Genomic DNA, 18,018 nt, shown 5'->3' on the forward strand with positions numbered 1-18,018 from the left:
TATTAGCCAGAAAAAAATATGCAAGATAAGTGGGTCATTGATTTCCAAGAGCAATTCTCTTTTGATAATACAAACCTCGCCATGTGGTAGATGTTACATAGGCACATATTGTCTGATTCTACCAGGAGTTGGGCTTTATCATGCATAACAGTTTCTTCCTGGTAGGATTTCTGTTTTTTCCTTTGGCTGTTGGAAGGGGAGAAGGAATTATTTTCTTCCACTTTGTTCCCAGCACATGAATGTTGGGCATGGGACTCCAGTTTCCTGGTTGCCTGTCTAATGAGAGAAGTGTTGTCCTTATTGCTGCTACCTCTTCTCCAGCCTCATTTTATAGGTCATCCTCCCCATGAATAATTGCAGCTCTTCTTTTGCTATTAATAGTTTTTTCCATGCAATGATATAGTGAGACTAATGTAGTTATCCGTTTCTCTGATGCTGAAAGGATTCTGAACAGCAGCAGTGAAACAGACCAGATTTAAGATTCACTTAGATGCTTAACAAAGCAGAGGCACAAGAGCTTCAGTATATGCAGGGATACAATATTTTGCATTTTTGTGTGTGTATTGAAATATTTTTGTCAAGACTGTTCCCCACTCTGGCATGACGAATGCAGAAGTGGGAGCCCTGCAAGAACACTCCAAAACCTACAGGCTCTGGTACAAAAACTCTCCCCCCTCCCCCCACAAATATAACTATCAAGTTCAGAGCTTACATCAGCATTGAATAAACTCCTATCATGTGGTGGTGGATGTATGTATTATCTTACATAAGAACATAAGAATGGCCGTACTGGGTCAGACCAACGGTCCATCTAGCCCAATAGCCTGTCTGCCGACAATGGCCAACACCAGGTGTCCCAGACGGGGTGGACCGAAAACAATGATCAAGCAATTTGTCTTGTGCCATCCATCTCCAGCCTCTGACAAACAGAGACCAAGGACACCATTCCTACCCCCTGGCTAATAGCCTTTTATGGACCTAACCTCCATGAATTTATCTAGCTTCTCTTTAAACTCTGTTATAGTTCTAGCCTTCACAGCCTTCTCTGGCAAGGAGTTCCACAGGTTGACTGTGCTGTGTGAAAAAGAACTTTCGCTTATTAGTTTTAAACCTGCTACCCATTAATTTCATTTGGTGTCCTCTAGTCCTTATATTATGGGAACTAATGAATAACTTTTCTTTATTCACCCTCTCCACACCACTCATGATTTTATATATCTCTATCATATCCCCCCTCAGTCTCCTCTTTTCCAAACCGAAAAGTCCCAGTCGCTTTAGCCTCTCCTCCTATGGGACCTGTTCCAAACCCTTGATCATTTTAGTTGCTCTTTTCTGAACCCTTTCCAAGGCCAAAATCTTTTTTGAGGTGAGAAGACCACATCTGTACACAGTACTCATGATGTGGGCGTACCATAGTTTTTATACTGGGGCAGTAAGAGATTCTGTGTCTTATTTTCTATCCCTTTCTTAATAATTCCTAACATTCTATTTGCATTTTTGACCGCCACAGCACACTGTGTGGACGTTTTCAGAGAACTATCCACGATAACTCCAAGATCTCTTTCCTGATTTGTTGTAGCCAAATTAGCCCCCATCATACTATATGTATAGTCGGGGTTATTTTTTTCCAATGTGCATTACTTTACACTTTCCACATTAAACTTCATTTGCTATTTTGTTGCCCAATCACTAGGTCTGGTGAGAATTTTTTGAAGTTCTTCACAGTCTGCTTCTGTCTTAACTATCTTGAACAGTTTAGTATCATCCGCAAACTTTACTACCTCACTGCTTGCGCCTTTCTCTAGATCATTTATGAATAAGTTGTATAGGATTGGTCCTAGGACTGGCCCTTGGGGGACACCACTAGTTACCCCTCTCCATTCTGAAAATTTACCATTTATTCCTACCCTTTGTTTCCTGTCTTTTAACCAGTTCTCAATCTATGAAAGGACCTTCCCTCTTATCCCATGACAATATAATTTACACAAGAGCCTTTGGTGAGGGACTTTGTCAAAGGCTTTCTGAAAATCTAAGTATACTATATCTACTGGATCCCCCTTGTCCACATGTTTGTGAACCCCTTCAAAGAACTCTAATAGATTAGTAAGACATGATTTCCCTTTACAGAAACCATGTTGACTTTTGCCCAACAAATTATGTTCTTCTACGTGCCTGACAATTTTATTCTTAACTATTGTTTCGACTAATTTGCCTGATACCGATGTTAGACTTACCGGTCTGTAATTGTCGGGATCATCTCTAGATCCCTTTTTAAGTGACCTATTCAGTGTTAGGGTTGTAAGCGACTAATCAACTATTGGATTGTTGACTAGTCGCTTCCCCCCTTTTCTGCCTCTATCAGAAAGAGGGGCCAATGCTGAATAGAGTTGTTAAATTTCAATTAATTAACTAATCAAATAGTCTATGGGATTACCATATATATGTACATTTCAAAATGGAAGCATCTCCTGGAGCCAGTAGGGAGTCTGAGTCTCCTGCTGGCCCCAGGCTCCATGAGGTCCATGGGGCCAATGCTGAATAGAGATGTTAAATTTCAATTAATTAACTAATCTAATAGTCAATGGGATTACCATAGACTATTTGATTAGACGATAAGGACTAGCACGGTGTTCCACTTTTGAAATGTACGAGAACTCCAGAAGGGACTCTTGTGCATTTCAAAGAGTGAAATGCTGTGTGGAGCCTCAGGCCAGTGGGGGGCTCTCTGCTGTCCCCAGGCTCCACGTGGCGTTTCACTCTTTGAAGTGCACAAGAGCCCCTGCTAGGGCTCTTGTACATTTCAAAAGTAGAACACCGTGCTAGTCCTTATCGTCTAATCAGATAGTCTATGGTAATCCCATTGACTATTTGATTAGTTAATTAATTGAAATTTAACATCTCTGTTCAGCATTGGCCCCATTGAATTGAGTGCTGTACTGTCAAAGATCAATAGACTAGAATGTTTCTTTGTTTCAAAGTCACATATAACTGAACATGAGGGGTGAATGCCCAGATCCCTTACGTAGCTTTAATAATATATTTCTAAATGTCTGAATTTTAGTAGATTTCATATAATATAGTTATTTGTTTCTAGTCTGTGTCTACCATAGTGGGCTCTAACTAGAATATTGAAAAGGGTGTGTGTTATTTTTATATTCTACCTAAAAAAATCCCTTAAAAAGAATATTAGGGTTGTTAAGACAATTAGGCAAAAGTTAGAGGATGTTGGAATCAAGGTCACCTGTGAACATTGTTCCTTGTAAACTGTGTGCACGTGCAGCCACTCAGGAGAGATTCAAATTAGGAATGTGAATGGTTAATTGGTGGGCCTGGGGAGTATCTCCAAGCCTCAGTGGCCGCATTTAGCCCTTGGGTCTTAGGTTCCCCACTCCTGAGTTATATGCAACTTAAAACAGTCTTATAATAGGAAGTATGGGGCAACCTAAATAATGGTGCTACCAGCTCTCTCTCTAATCATATCCTGTACTACAACCTCCCATGTTATGAACAGATTTCATAGAAGAATTCTGGGAAAACTGTTCAGTATAGGAAGAACAATGTAGATTTCACATTTTTGCATTGTTTTACTTATGTATTATGGCAACGTCAAAAATTTTCTTTTAAAACATTTGACTATCAGTAATGTATGCAATCAGATTTCAAGACTATTGAACTCCTAATGGAGCTTGTTCCAAATCTGTGATAGGTTCCGTGGAAATAGCGTGGTACATCTGTCGTCCAAACTAGGGTTGCCGGGTGTCCGGTTTTGAACCAGACAGTCCAGTATTTGAGTTTTCTGTTTGGGAAACAATTTGAGAAAATATAAATGAGAAAATATGAATGTCTGGTATTTTCTAAATAAGATGTAATGTCGATTGTGATGTAATATCAAGCGTGTCTGGTATTTTTGTTGAAACCATCTGGCAACCCTAGTTCAAACAGGTATGTGTTGTAGTGTTTCAGGGATGGATGCTCTTGTGTTTTGGAAGTTCTTCATTTGCCTTTTCTATTCTTTTGCAGGTGTTTGCCTTTGATTACTGCTTTTGGTCAATGGATGAATCAAACACCACAAAGTATGCAGGTAAGTCACTGATTTCTCACCATATTTGGCAGTGCATAAATGCTTTGAAAAAAGATAATTTTCTGGTTTTTTGGGCTGATCTCCTGACCTTTTTCTCACTAAAACTGACCTCTAGCCTTTCAGTGGGCTAGGGCCACCAGAGAGGAGTGTTCTCTGCTCACAAAGAATACAAAATATATGAGGCCCACTCTAATGTTAGGAAAAGAAGCTTTTTAAACCTATAAGCTTTAATGTTTTTATTCCTATTTTCACTCCCATATAGTCTCATTTGAAAAATGTTTTTTTTTTTTTTTCAATTAAGGTGATATTTCAATTCTCTAGCAGAAATTACTTCTGGGTCCTAACGTTAGTCATGAGACCATTTGTTTTCAGTGCCCCACATAGAATTTGAGGCAGAGCCCCCTCTCTCCTGCAGAGAGAAAAACCTCTCTTCATCAAAACATTTAACCATCGTCACTCAAAACCTAGTGAGCAGATGACAAGCCAAATTTCCAACTTGTACCCTTCTCTACTGTCTTGATATTCTGTGTCAGACTGCCAGGCCAGTCACCACTGCCTCTTCTCATACAATTCCTTATTTATTACCATAGACTTAATACCTAGAAAAGAATCCATTTTGACTGAATAGGTATTATTTATATTTTTAAGATACAGTGGCTTTAGGGAATGGATTAATGACATGGACTAGCTTTAGCAGTGTCTTACAGAATGTGCCTCTTAATATTGCTGACCATAGTTCTAAATCCAAGAGGTTATGATCAATTCAGTGGTTTCTGTTGTGTTACTTAAATGTTATTTAGATGAGGCCTTTCTACGTAGCAAATTTCTCTCAGTGAAGTTAAGTGTGAGTATTTTCATTGACTTCAGTAGGACCAAGGAGACAGCCTGGAATCAAATGAGCAACTAAATTTAAACCAATATGTTGTCTTAGCCCAACCCCACATCAACTGAATTTAATGCGAGTTGCCTAAAACCTATCCCTCTGATGCTTACTGGGCCTCTGAGTTACACTCAAGTTCTATTGACGTTTTTAGTTTGAGAATTGTAGTTATACATAACCTTAGTTTGTTTGATCAGTCTGTAGAATGATGACACATCTTTTGATCCCTCTCTTCAGCAAAATATCCATCCAGCCAGTCAACCCAAGGGCCTTTTTCAAGATTTTCTTGAAAAAGATGCTTTTACTATCCCTTATCAGCTAACATGATTTTGTACATTGCTGGAGTTATCTTGTGATTGTCTTAACTTGATTAATCAATTGGTGTGCACAGAACAAAATGATATTTGAGGGGAGGATAAAGATTTTATTTTATCTGCTCTAACAAAGTGACTGGGCTTTTGGCTGGCTAAGTAATCTTGTATCAAGTGGCTCTCTTCCATGTCCTACAATAACATATCTTGTTTTAGTGCCAAGCAGCTGAGTACAGAAGTGATAAGAACTCTTAATTCCTTTCTTTTCAGTAGATTCCACATTTTTTCCTTTTTTGTATTGTCACTATTTAGTTGCTTTTGATGTATTCACAGTTTTGCCTAAAATAATCATCTTATTTGTTGTTTTGATTGCTGATTTATTGTTTGTTTTGTGGTAGTACCTAGGACTCCAGTCATGGGGCATGGTCTTCATTTTGCTAGGCACTATACAAAAGTGCATCTTGTCCAACACCAAAAATTGAACCAGGATTCAGAAAGCTAAAGACATGAATCGCTACAGCTTGAGCTAAAGAGCCAGGCTCTCTGGAAGCTGCAACAGACTCTCATCCTGTGTGGAATGGCTATAAGAATGAGGGACACAAAGTCCACTAAGCAGAGAGTTATGAAAATTCATAATGCTGTCCCTGCCTCCAAAGAGCTTAAAATCACTACCTGCACAGTTGAAAGGTGAATCTAAAGCTTAGAAATCTCTAAATCCATAACATTAGAAAGTTTAAGTGAAGGTTGGACCCTCAGGTTAAGTAGAATTTTTAAAATTATATTTAATTTTAAGTAAAATAAATGTACTCTCACAGAGGTTTTAAGAAAATAGTCTACTCTTGCCCTTATTCAAGTCCATAGGAGTTTTATAGTCTCCATCCATCTGTTCATCTTATATGCTTATCCTTCTGTTGTGGGATCACATCAGCGCAATTTTAATGTATCTTAACACTAGGGATATTAGCATGTAATTGAATAGCTGTGTAACATCATCAAATTTAGCTGTTTCACGACTATTCAATAGTTCCCAGAGGTGGGGCCAGCAGCCAATGTGCTCCCGGCCCCACTCCCTGGGAGCCTTCTTACACTCGGTGCTGCTGCTGCCTCTCTATCATAGGTAGCAGCATGGGGTGGCAAGTGGGAGCCTGTCTGCAAGGGGAGACAGTTTAAAAACTAGCTCCCTGAGCAGACCAGCTCCCACCTGCCACCCTGTGCTGCTGCCTTTGACACACAGGGCCAAAGGGCCACAAAGGGCCAAAGCTCCCTGCGGATAGAGGCTACTTCGTGGCCTCAGTTTAATCATATGAGACTGCTGGAGGAGATAGTGAAAAGACTTGGGTTTCAGTATATTTCACTGATTTTATACCATTTGAATTTTACTACTTTCAATCCCTCTCCATCTACTATTTCCTGCTCACCAAACATATGCATCCTTTTACCTTCATTTCCTTCATACTCTCTTCTCTTTGTCCTTTCCTCAGGATCAAGCTATATCTTCCCTCTAGGGATGTTAAATTTAGATTAATTGGCATTTCAAAGAGGCAGATGCCAGGCTCCACACGACGCTGCCGTGTTGAACCACCCCTTCCTCTCTCCCACTCTTGCTACCTCTTTCTGATAGAGGCAGCAAGGAGGGTGGGGGGAAAGCAACTAGTTGAGTTTCTACTCAACTACCCTGTAAGTAGTTGCTTATCGGCTAGTCAACTAATCGTTCACATCCCTACTTCCCTCTCCTCCTTACACCTTCACTCCCACTTTTTGCCTCTTTAAATGTACTCCCACGCTGTTATCTTCTGTGATCTCCATTAGGGATTTGAGCGACTAATCAACTCTCTGATGAGCAAATGCATATTGGGTAGTCAAGTAGGAACCTGAGTAGTCACTTCCCTCCCCCTTGCTGCCTCTATCAGAGAGGGGGAGCATGAGCTGGTGCTGGGAAGAGCTGGCTTAAAAGTCAGTTTCCTTCCCCCTGCAGCACCATCTCTGTGGTGGGCAGGAGTGTCAGGGGGCTGCAGGGAAACGGCATGAGTGGGGATTGAAACAGTCCCACTGCTGATTCTCTCCCTTTGGAATGTACAAAAGCTGCCTGTGGCTCTTGTACATTTCAAAAGAAGAGGCACAGAGGGGAACACATGCAGCGGGGACTGCTTTGCTCCCTGCTGGGGCGGGTTCCTGCTGCCTCGCCCCATTCAAAATGTACAAGAGCTATGGGCAGAGAGAGAGGCGTAGTGCGATAGCGAGTGCCCCCCTTACTGACTTGATTAACTGATTAATTGAAATTTAACATCCCTAATCTCCACCTCCAGTTAGTTGTTATAATCTGCTATTTATAAACTACATAAAAAAGGAATATTTATATAACAATTAATATGCCTGTTTGCTCAACCTGTGAAACCACAACTTGATTGTTGTTGACCTTCCCTTTTGGGGATGTGGGTTTATCTGAATATGGTCACATTTTAAATGTAAATTGTAAACTTTATGGCATTGGGTTTGTTTCTTTGTTCTATAAAACACTTAGAACATTTTGAATGGCACCCAAGAGTAAATAAGAGACCTGGTTGAAAAATGGGACTTTTTCAGCCAAATAACTGTGTTTAAATTTTGAACTTTTTAAAAATATTATTCTGACTCACATAATGCACTATCTTTACTTCTCATTTACCTTGCTGAAATTGGTTCAGGGCAAAGAAGTTGATGCTTAATCTGGAGAAGAGACATGTAGTGCTAGAGAGTTAAGGGGAAAAGATCTTAAACATCGGCAGAAGGATTTGATGCGGCTCCTATTAACGTCAGTGGGGCCAAGAGCAGATCCATGGGTGGAGACACATTCCCTGCCCTGAAAAGTTTGCACTTTATAGACAGATACCATACAAGTCATGGCATAGCATTTTGGCAAAGGGAGTGCTTTGAGAGACTCACAGCAGTGAGAACAAAGTAAAGTGAATTTACAAGTGTGTGAACTATTTTAGAAATTTGGAAAGAAAAGTGTTTTGAGACCAAGTGTTTCTTGATTTGCCTCTTATACTTCCTCCCCTGCAATTAATGCTAAGTGCAGCCTAACTAATATGCTACTTGCATGTGCATCTGTGGAACAAAACAGGAGGGTAGATTGGAGTATGGTGGCCTTGATTGTTCAGTCATCATGCCTTTCTATATTTGCTATTTTGTTTAGGATTTAGTGTATTATACCTATTGGAAATAACCATGACATCCTAAAACTGAAAGAGATCAATTTTACTTTTGTACATGCTAAGCTTAGTGAACAGGTGCATGTAACAGGGAGTTTTGTGAGGGAGTTTAGAGGGAGAGTTTGAAGGGGGCAAGATACACTTAGAATTCTTTAAAACTTCTTTTAAAATTAACTAAACCCAAACAACCTGATTTAAATTAAAACCCCATTCAAGAAACTAATTACCTATAGGAGGAAAAAACAGGCAGAAGCCCAGCACTAGAGAGAGGATTGTCCTGTTTTATTGCACCCAATGTAGCTTATACAATTACCTTTCCCTGTTGACAGGTGGTGTATATGTTCATTTGGTGCAAGGAGCTCCTAGCCCTCAGAGACCTCATATGGACTTTGAAATACCTAAGGGAGGCAAAGTAGTACAAAGATGATGCTTCCCGGGACACTATAGAACTGCCCACATCCAGTCAGACAGCTTTTGTTCTGTTGAGGAGGGTGAAAGGCTCAGGAAAGGAGAACATTCAGCTGGAGCAGAGGGAAATGATCCTATTGTTGGGACCCTCCTTCCAGGTGATGTTTTGGTATCCTCTTGGTCTGAGGATGCCTCTCTCGGGGAGGGAACTCTAGTAATTAGGAAAAAACAAGCGTTAGTAATGGGGGATTTGATCATTAGGAACATAGACAGCTGGGTTTGCAATGACTGGCAAAACCATATGGTGAGTTGTCTGCCTGGTGCGAAGGTTGTGGATCTCTCAAGACATCTAGATAGACTTGTGTAGTGCTGTGGAGGAGCCCGTGGTCATGGTTACATCTAGGTACCAGTGACATGGGAAAGATAGGAGAGAGATCTTGGAGGCCAAATTTAGGCTTCTAGGAAAGAGATTGAAGTCCAGGACCTCAATGGTACCATTCTCTGAAATGCTTCCAGTTCAATGCACAGGATCAGGTAGGCAGGCAGAACTGCTGGATTTCACTGCATAGATAACATGATGCTATAGGGAGGAGGGGTTTAGATTTATTAGGAACTGGGTAAACTTTTTGGAAAAGGGGAGCCTGTATAGGAAGGATTGGCTTCACCTAAACCAAGATGGAACCAGATTTCTGGCACTTAGCTTAAAAACTACTCTACAACCTTTTTAATGTTAACGGCTGGGGGAAGCTGACAGGTGCGGAGGAGGACATGGATCAGACAGACACATCTTGTAAGGGGAGAGTCCATTAATAGAAATTCTCTATGTTCTACTAAGGAGGAGAGGTTGGAAGGTGATAAAATATAGGTAAGATCAAAAACAGTCAAATGGAAAAGAGTGCCATTTAAATACAGGCAGTCCCCGGGTTACGTACAAGATAGGGACTGTAGGTTTGTTCTTAAGTTGAATTTGTATGTAAGTCGGAACTGGTACATATTGTAGGGGAAACTCTAGCCAAACATTTTTTTTAGTTTTGGATAGCATAGGGAAAGGTTAACTCCCCTCTAATGTTTGTTTTGCTGTCTGTTCCCCTGTTCAGAAGATTTCACATCTATTTCTGTCCCTGTGACAAACTCAGGACTAAAGGAGTAACTCATCAAAAACCAAACAGCTCTGCACCATGCTTTGAGCTAATAGCTTTATTTCCACACACCACCCAGGGTTCTAGGAGGAGGGTCCTTTTTTTGCTAACACAATGAGGCCAGCACTTTGTTTGTTTTGGTGGAGTCTTTGTTTGCCCAGGGAGCCCAGCATGTATAGGGGGAGGAGGGGCGGAGAGGCTGCTTTTGTCTGCTGTTCGGCAGCCTGTTGCTCAGGGGAGGGGGCAGCCTGTTGCTGGCAGGGGGGGAGGGAGGAGGCGTGCAGGATGCGAGGCCGGGGAGGGGGGGGGCAGCGGGCATGGGGAGGCACTTTTCCTCTGCCCGGCAGCTCTGTGGGATCCCTGTCCCTGTGGCCAGCTGCTGCAGGCAGAGGCCAGTTGGAGCCGGCCGAAGAGGAGGCGGTGGATTCTAGGACCCAGGTGAGCGAGCCCCGGGGACGCTGCTGCGCTCCGGGAGCCCGGCATGTATAGAGGGGAGGAGGGGCAGAGAGGCTGCTTTTGTCTGTTCGGCAGCCTGTTGCTCAGGGGAGGGGGCAGCCTGTTGCTGGCAGGGGGGTGGAGGGGGCAGCAGGCGTGGGGAGGCACTTTTCCTCTGCCCGGCAGCTCTGCGGGACCCCAGTCGGAGCCGGCCTGAGGAGGAGGAGGATCCTAGGACCCAGGTGAGCGAGCCCCGGGAATGCTGCTGCGCATGTGCGGGAGTTGCCTCACCCCGTTCGTATCTAGGGATCCGACGTAAGTCGGATCCACGTAAGTCGGGGACTGCCTGTACATCAGGAAATGGCAGACAGCTAAATAGTGATACATTTTTAAAGTGCTTATACACAAATGCTAGAAGTCTAAAAAATAAGATGGGTGAACTAGAGTGCCTTGTATTTAAGGAGGATATTGATATAATAGACATCACAGAAATATGGTGGAATGAGGACAATCAATGGGACACAGTCATAGCAGCGTACAATAAATCGAAAGGACAGAACAGGTTGTGTTGGTGGGGAAGTGGAACTATACATGACAGAAAATGTAGAATCAAATAAAGTAAAAATCTTCAATGAACCAAAATGTTCCATAGAATCTCTGTGGATAGTAATTCCATGTTCTAATAATGAGAATATAGCAGTGGGGATAAATGACTGACCGCTTGACCGGTATAGTGATGATGACTATGAAATGCTAGGGGAGATTAGAGAGGCTATAAAAACTAAAAACTCAATAATAGTGTGGGATTTTAACTATCCCCATATTGACTGGGTGCACGTCACCTCAGAACGGGATGCAGAGATAAAGTTTCTTGACACCTTAAATAACTGCTTCCTGGAGCAGCTGGTTTCTGGAACCCACAAGAAGGAGAGGCAATTCTTAATTTAGTCCTAAGTGGAGCACAGGATTTAGTCTAACAGGTAAATATAACTGGACTGCTTGGAAATAGTGATCACAATGTAATAAAATTTGACATCCCTCTGTTGCAAAAATTGCCCCGGTAGGCCTACACTGTGGCATTGAATTTCAGAAAGGGGAACTACACAAAAATGAGGCTGTTTGTTAACAGAAATTAAAAGGTATAGTGACAAAAGTAAAATGTCTTCGAACTGCATAGAGACTTTTCACAGATACTGTAATAGAGGCCCAACTTAAATATATACCTCAAATTAAAAAAATAAAAGAACCAAAAAAGTTCCATTGTGATTTAACAACCAAGTAAAACAAGCAGTGAGAGAGAAAAAAGGCACAGTTTAAGAAGTGGAAGTTAAATTCTAATGAGGAAAATAGAAAGGAGCATAAACTCTGTCAAATTGTGTAAAACTATAATAAGGAAAGCCAAAAAGGAGTTTGAAGAACAGCTGGCCAAAACCTCAAAGTAATAGCAAAATGTTTTTAAAGTACATCAGAAGCAGAAAGCCTGTTATAAACAATCAGCGGGGTGCCTGGAGACTCATAAGAATGGCCATACTAGGTCAGACCAAAGGTCCATCTAGCCCAGTATCCTGTCTTCCGACAGTGGCCAGTACCAGGTACCCCACAAGGGGTGGACCAAAGACAATAATCAAGCAATTTGTCTCCTACCATCCTTCTCCAGCCTTTGACAAACAGAGGCCAGAGGCACCATTCTTTACGCCCTGGCTAATATCATTTTATGGACCTAACCTCCATTATTTTATCTAGATCTTTTTAAAACTCTATTATAGTCCTAGCCTTCACAGCTTCCTCTCACAAGGAGTTCCAGAGGTTGACTGTGCGCTGTGTGATGAAGAGCTTTCTTTTATTAGTTTTAAACCTGCTACCCATTAATTTCATTTGGTGTCCTCTAGTTCTTATCTTATGGCTGGCCCGGGGGGGGGGGGCGACGATCGCCAGGTTGGCTGGGGAACTGGCCAGCGGAAGCAGGGCTGGCGGGGGCAGCAGGGCTTGCCAGGAGAGACTCCCCTGGTGGGGACAGCGGGGCTGGCCCTGGGGGGAAAAGGGAGGAGAGAATTGGCCAGTGGGGAGCAGGACAGTTCAGGGCGCATGCAGATCCTGAATAAAAAATTAAAAGCAGTGCCTTTTAAATATCCCCACTGCTGACAGTGAGGTTTAAAGGCACTACAATGGGTCAGAATGGAGAGAGCCTGGTGCATTCACCATCCGGAATGAGAATATGGATAAAAAATTCCAAATATGATGACAGCTTTCTGAAAATAAATGAGCCCCTTTTCAATACACGATGTGGTGGTGCAGGGTTTTATTGGATTACAGTCCATTTTTTCCAATCCATATTCCCTTAACTTTCTGGTAAGAATGTTGTGGGTGGCTATTTCAAAAGCTTTGCTAAAGCTGACCCTGGGGGCTTTGGGAGGACCAAAACCAATGTATTTGCATATTTGTCATTTGCTTAATCAATATGCAAATATGCAAATGAATGTTACCAGTCCTCTGAAAGCTCGCGAATGGATTTACTTGTCTCCGTGTCAAAAAGTTTGGGAACCTCTGCTTTAAAGCAAACTTGGACCTTGCACAGAACTCATCTCCATTTTCTTTAGAGAGACTTTTGCTGTATGCTAACAGATTAGGTTTTAGGCTCCACAATGCATTTCCTGTAATGTGTTCCCTTGTAACTTTTCATTACAGCAGGAACATCAGGCAATTTGCTGTGTACTCCCTTGACTCCACCACTTGTCTAGCTCACACAAATCTGAAAGCAAAAACAGATAAAGGAAGATAAGTTCAAGGAGCAAATGCAATCTGCCCATTTGGACAGAGAGCATGTAACCGAGCGGAAGAATATGCTACTGAAGGAGATGTGAGTGGAGCATCAGGAAAGGAGAGTGTACAGGGAACTGCAAGTGAAGCAGCAGGATATAGTCTTGTCATCCCTGATGTCTCTGATGGAGAGTGTGATAGATTTTCAAGACTCGTACCTAGGCAGGCTCTCCCCTGTCCTCCAATTCTTGCAAAACAACTTTCTCTTTTCACCCAGTTTTATAGCCTCCTTCCCCAGTGACCCTAGGGCACAGAGGAGGGAGGACTAAAGGACAGCTTCACATTCAGTGTCCAGGGTGTTGCAAAGCAAAAGGCTGATTCTTGTCCCCCTTTTCTGTCCCTGCAGTCCTCCCTACATGAAAACATGATTTCTGAACAACAATCACTTTATTGCTTGTATTGTTGGGCTGGGGGGAGTGTTCAACAGGCAAACATACTGAATGCAGGGGCACCTTTTTCAAAAGCTCTCTGATTTGCTTTGTCCCATGTTGTGCCCTCCTTATTACCTTAGTGTCTGGCTGTTCAAATGTCTGGCTAGATGCTCTGCGTTAAACCCTCACGCTGCCAAATAACTTTCCCCCTTGCTCTCACAAATATTATGAAGCACATGGCAGGCTGCCACCACAAAGGAACTGTTGCGTTTGCTGAGGTCTAACCTAGTCAGGAGACTCCTAAACCTTCCCTTTAAATGCCCAAAAGCACATTTCAACCACCATTCTGTACTTTCTCAGCCTGTAGTTGAACTGCTCCTTACTATGGTCCAGGCTTCCTATGTATGACTTCATGAGCCACAGGAGCAAGGAATATTCTTGGTTTTGAAGGCTCACTATTGGCATTTGCATATTTCTGATTCTAATTTTCTGGACTGGGAAAAAAGTTCTAGCTTGCAGTTTTCTGAAGAGGCAGGAGTTCCTAAAGATGTGTGTCATGAATCTTTCTCGACCATCCCATGTTGATGTTGGTGAAACAGCCCTTGTGATCTATCAGCACCTACAGCACCATCGAAAATACTGCTTGTGGTTTATGTACTCCTTGCAAGGTGGTAGTGTGTCACAATGGGGATGTGCATTCCATGTATCACCCGAACGCTGTTAGGCACAACCCCACGGCATCCACATTTCCCAGAGTCCCTACCCTCCATTGCAGAATTGCTTTGGCTACTTGTATAACAGCAGTGTTGGATCATAAGCTTTTGTGGTCAAAGACCCACTTTGTCAGATGCATGCATCTGGCTAAGGGGGTCTTTGCCCACGAAAGCTTATGCTCCAACACTTCGGTTAGTCTACAGGTGCCACAGGACTCGTCACCGCTTTTGCAGATTCAGACTAACACGGCTACCCCTCTGATACTTGTATAACAGCAGCTCCCCTGTAGATTTGCCTGCTTTGAATTGATTCCCGTCTGACTGGTAGCTATCTGGCATAGCAAACTCCCACATGGTAATTGCCATACCGTTCTCCACTGTCAGAGTGGGTCTCATTTGGGTGTTTCTATGCTTCTGGGCAGGGGGAAAGCAATTCGCAAAGTTCCATGAAAGTGGCTTTGCATATTCGGAAGTTTTGCTTCCACTGCTGATCGTCCCATATCTTCAGCACTATATGGGTCCACCAGTCAGCTGCTGTGCTGTCTGCATGAGCAACTAGGGCCTAAAAGGGTGAGAGAAGATTATTTCCTATGGATCTGAAGCAAGGGGGGAAGGGAGTAGATGAGCACATTATGGGAAGCTGCCGACCTGAACCAATAACCATCCACAGCACAGTTTTGGTCCTACCGTGCACCGGGAGCATAACCCAGAATGCAAAGCAGCATTGCCACTGGGATAGCTACCCACAGTGCATTGCTCTCAAAGTCAATGGCAGGCTTCCTACTTCAAACTACATTGAATTCTTCCCTGCAGTAGCAGCACAGACATTTGACTTTGCAAAATCAGGTGATCAGATATCACCCTTAATAGATTTGACCATCTCGTAGTGTTAATGTGGCCTCAGTTTTCAGCAGATGGATCCACAGCAGTGCTTAGAGCACAGCAGACTAGTGCAAGGTAGATTTACACCCCATCTTGCCGCAAGCTAAGTATTCGTGTAGAGAAGCCTGTACTTTCACTTGCTTTATTTTACAGAGGAGCTGTGATTAGGGCCTTGCATATAATGCCAGGACCTGGAAAACCTCTATTTTGCTCCCAAATCTGTCAGATTAAAGGGTAAATCAACAGTAGACATGGGATTATTCAACAAATACAGTATATAGTGGTATGTAGGGGTACGTCTAAACTACATGCCTCCGTCGACGGAGGCATGTAGATTAGCCAGATCGGCAGAGGGAAATGAAGCCGCGATTAAAATAATCGCGGCTTCATTTAAATTCAAATGGCTGCCCTGCTCTGCCGATCAGCTGTTTGTCGGCAGATCGGGGCAGTCTGGACGCGACGCGCCGACAAAGAAGCCTTTCGTGATCGTCACAGGTAAACCTGGTTTCACGAGGCATACCTGTGCCGATCAAGAAAGGCTTCTTTGTCGGCGCGTCGCGTCCAGACTGCCCCGATCTGCCGACAAACAGCTGATCGGCAGAGCGGGGCAGCCACTTAAATTTAAATGAAGCCGCGATTATTTTAATCGCGGCTTCATTTCCCTCTGCCGATCTGGCTAATCTACATGCCTCCGTCGACGGAGGCATGTAGTCTAGACACACCCTAACAAAGGCTCTGCATTTGCATTGGATAATCATCAATGCTTTGCATTTTGCATTAGAGATGTAAAATGTCATGTAATTGGCTAACTGGTTAAATGCGAAGTTTAGTTCATATTTAACCGGTTAACTAATTAAGGGGGGTAATCCCCCCCACTCCCTGCCACAACTGCCCCTGTCTGCAGGGGGCCCCCTTGAGACTGTGGCAGACCCCATGACAGGCAGGTAGCTGCTCCAGTCCCCACCTGATGAACCGGCAAGCATCACTGGTTAAGAGTGATGCTTACTAGTTAACCTTTCACATCCCTAATTTGCATAATTCTCATAGATTTTGTGACTACTTAACAAAAAACGTCAGTGAAAATACAAACCTAATGGAAAAGGAAAGACTCTGTGGGAGCCATACCTCTGAATTTCCTGGCTTCCATATGGTTACCATCAAGAATATCACTGGATTAGCGAAAAATTTCCACATAATAGAAATTTAATTTTTTGCATGAATTCTTTTTAAAAGTAAGTTTCATCGTATCCCTTAACAGTTTGTATAGAATAAACAGTAGTCTTATATGTGTTTGTTAGAGTGGGTCTGCTCTAAAAAGTGACTGTAAAAATGCCACTCTGGACAAGTGGTGTTGAATTCAAAATTAAATGTTTTTCTGATTGCAAGCTCTGTAAAAACTCAACTGCTATTGTTAGACTTTGTTATTTTCTATTTCTGCCTTGTCATTTAGTAATAAACATTCTGTGGGCCAGATTATGTCCATCACTTATACAGTCCATTTTATGCTTCTTTATTTCCAACCTTTCTCTCTCCCCTCCCCCTTTTTTTCCTTCCTCCCCTCCTCTCCCATCCACCGGCTGCAGTTGGTGCAATTAATGTTCCTTTTATTTTGGATTTTTCTGTTTTGCTATCTCATAAGTTCTATATTAAATTATAATTTTATTCTCTTTGAAATATATATATTCATCCTCATTCACCATTAAACTTTGCAGTTTTATCTGGCAGAAAAGCAAGGAGTTCCTTGTGAAATAAGTGCTTTGATAATGCTGGATTATGCCATCAGGAGTTGGTTGAAGAAGCAAGTTTATGCACTCTTAGATCCTCTAATTGAGACTACATATTTTTCACCCAAATATCCATGATAACTGTCTTAGTGTTTTCTATAGTGCTTATCACCATCATGTATAAGAAGGACATCCCAATTACTTACTGTGTAGATTATTGTAATGTTGTAGAAAGTTAGACTTCATCTCTCCCCCCCCCCCTCCAAAGAAAAAACCCTGCAGAAGGAAACAAACTCTTAAGCCACAGAGATCCTGTTCTCATCTGCATTACACTAGCAGTAAAAATATGAGAAGTTCATATTTCAGCAAAATTGTTTCTGAGGCATCAAGTGACTAACATTTTTAGTTATCTGGCAGATTTGTGGTAAAGAAATCTTACACTGTAATAAAGGAAGTTGCTGATTGTTCTAAGTTGGGTCATAAAGTGCTGGTAAACAAGGCTAATTTCAAGTTATAGAGAATAGTTTCAGTATGATATAAATGAGTGAAAGTATCAATGTAGTTAAGTGAGGTAACAAAACATTTGTGTTGCTTAGAAATTTCAAAAATACTGTATTCCAGACTGCAGCAGTTGTCTATATCCTTGTATCATTTGACATATTTGAGTTACGAAATTCACAAGAGTCTGCTTAGCAGTTAGAGATACATATTATATGCCACATTCATCACCTTGTATTATTTAAAATTTATATTTTTATCTTGAGGTAATTAGATCTATTGCTGAAAAGCACATAGGTTCTCTCCCCCTTCTGTATAATTAGTGCTGAGTTAAGCATGGGGGGTGGGAGCGGTATTGAGGCTGTTTTCAAGCTTTTATACTCTGCATAATGATTTTGTAGAGTATTTTATGGTCATTGCTGCTGAGAGCACTTGAACTCAGCAGGTCAAGAACAAACCGTGTCAAACAAACCTGCTAGCTTTCTTTGACAGGGTAACAAGCCTTGTGCGTGGGAGGGGGAAGTGGTAGATGTTGTATATCTTGACTTTAGTAAAGCTTTTGATACTG

General features: G+C 42.2%; 1 protein-coding gene across 9 annotated transcripts in view; it reads left to right on the forward strand.

The window, feature by feature from the left end:
• Positions 1 to 18,018, forward strand: part of KIF13A (kinesin family member 13A) — a 194,156-nt gene that overhangs the window by 63,082 nt on the left and 113,056 nt on the right. For all 9 annotated transcript variants that reach the window (XM_089776364.1, XM_089776367.1, XM_089776366.1 and 6 more), the window contains one exon: positions 4,021 to 4,081. In XM_089776364.1, the coding sequence (XP_089632490.1) occupies positions 4,021 to 4,081 (61 nt within the window). The remainder of the gene's footprint in view (positions 1 to 4,020; positions 4,082 to 18,018) is intronic.

This window comes from Pelodiscus sinensis, chromosome 2 (assembly GCF_052426305.1).
Source record: "Pelodiscus sinensis isolate ZL-2025 chromosome 2, ASM5242630v1, whole genome shotgun sequence".
In the NCBI taxonomy this organism is placed as follows: Eukaryota; Metazoa; Chordata; order Testudines; family Trionychidae; genus Pelodiscus; species Pelodiscus sinensis.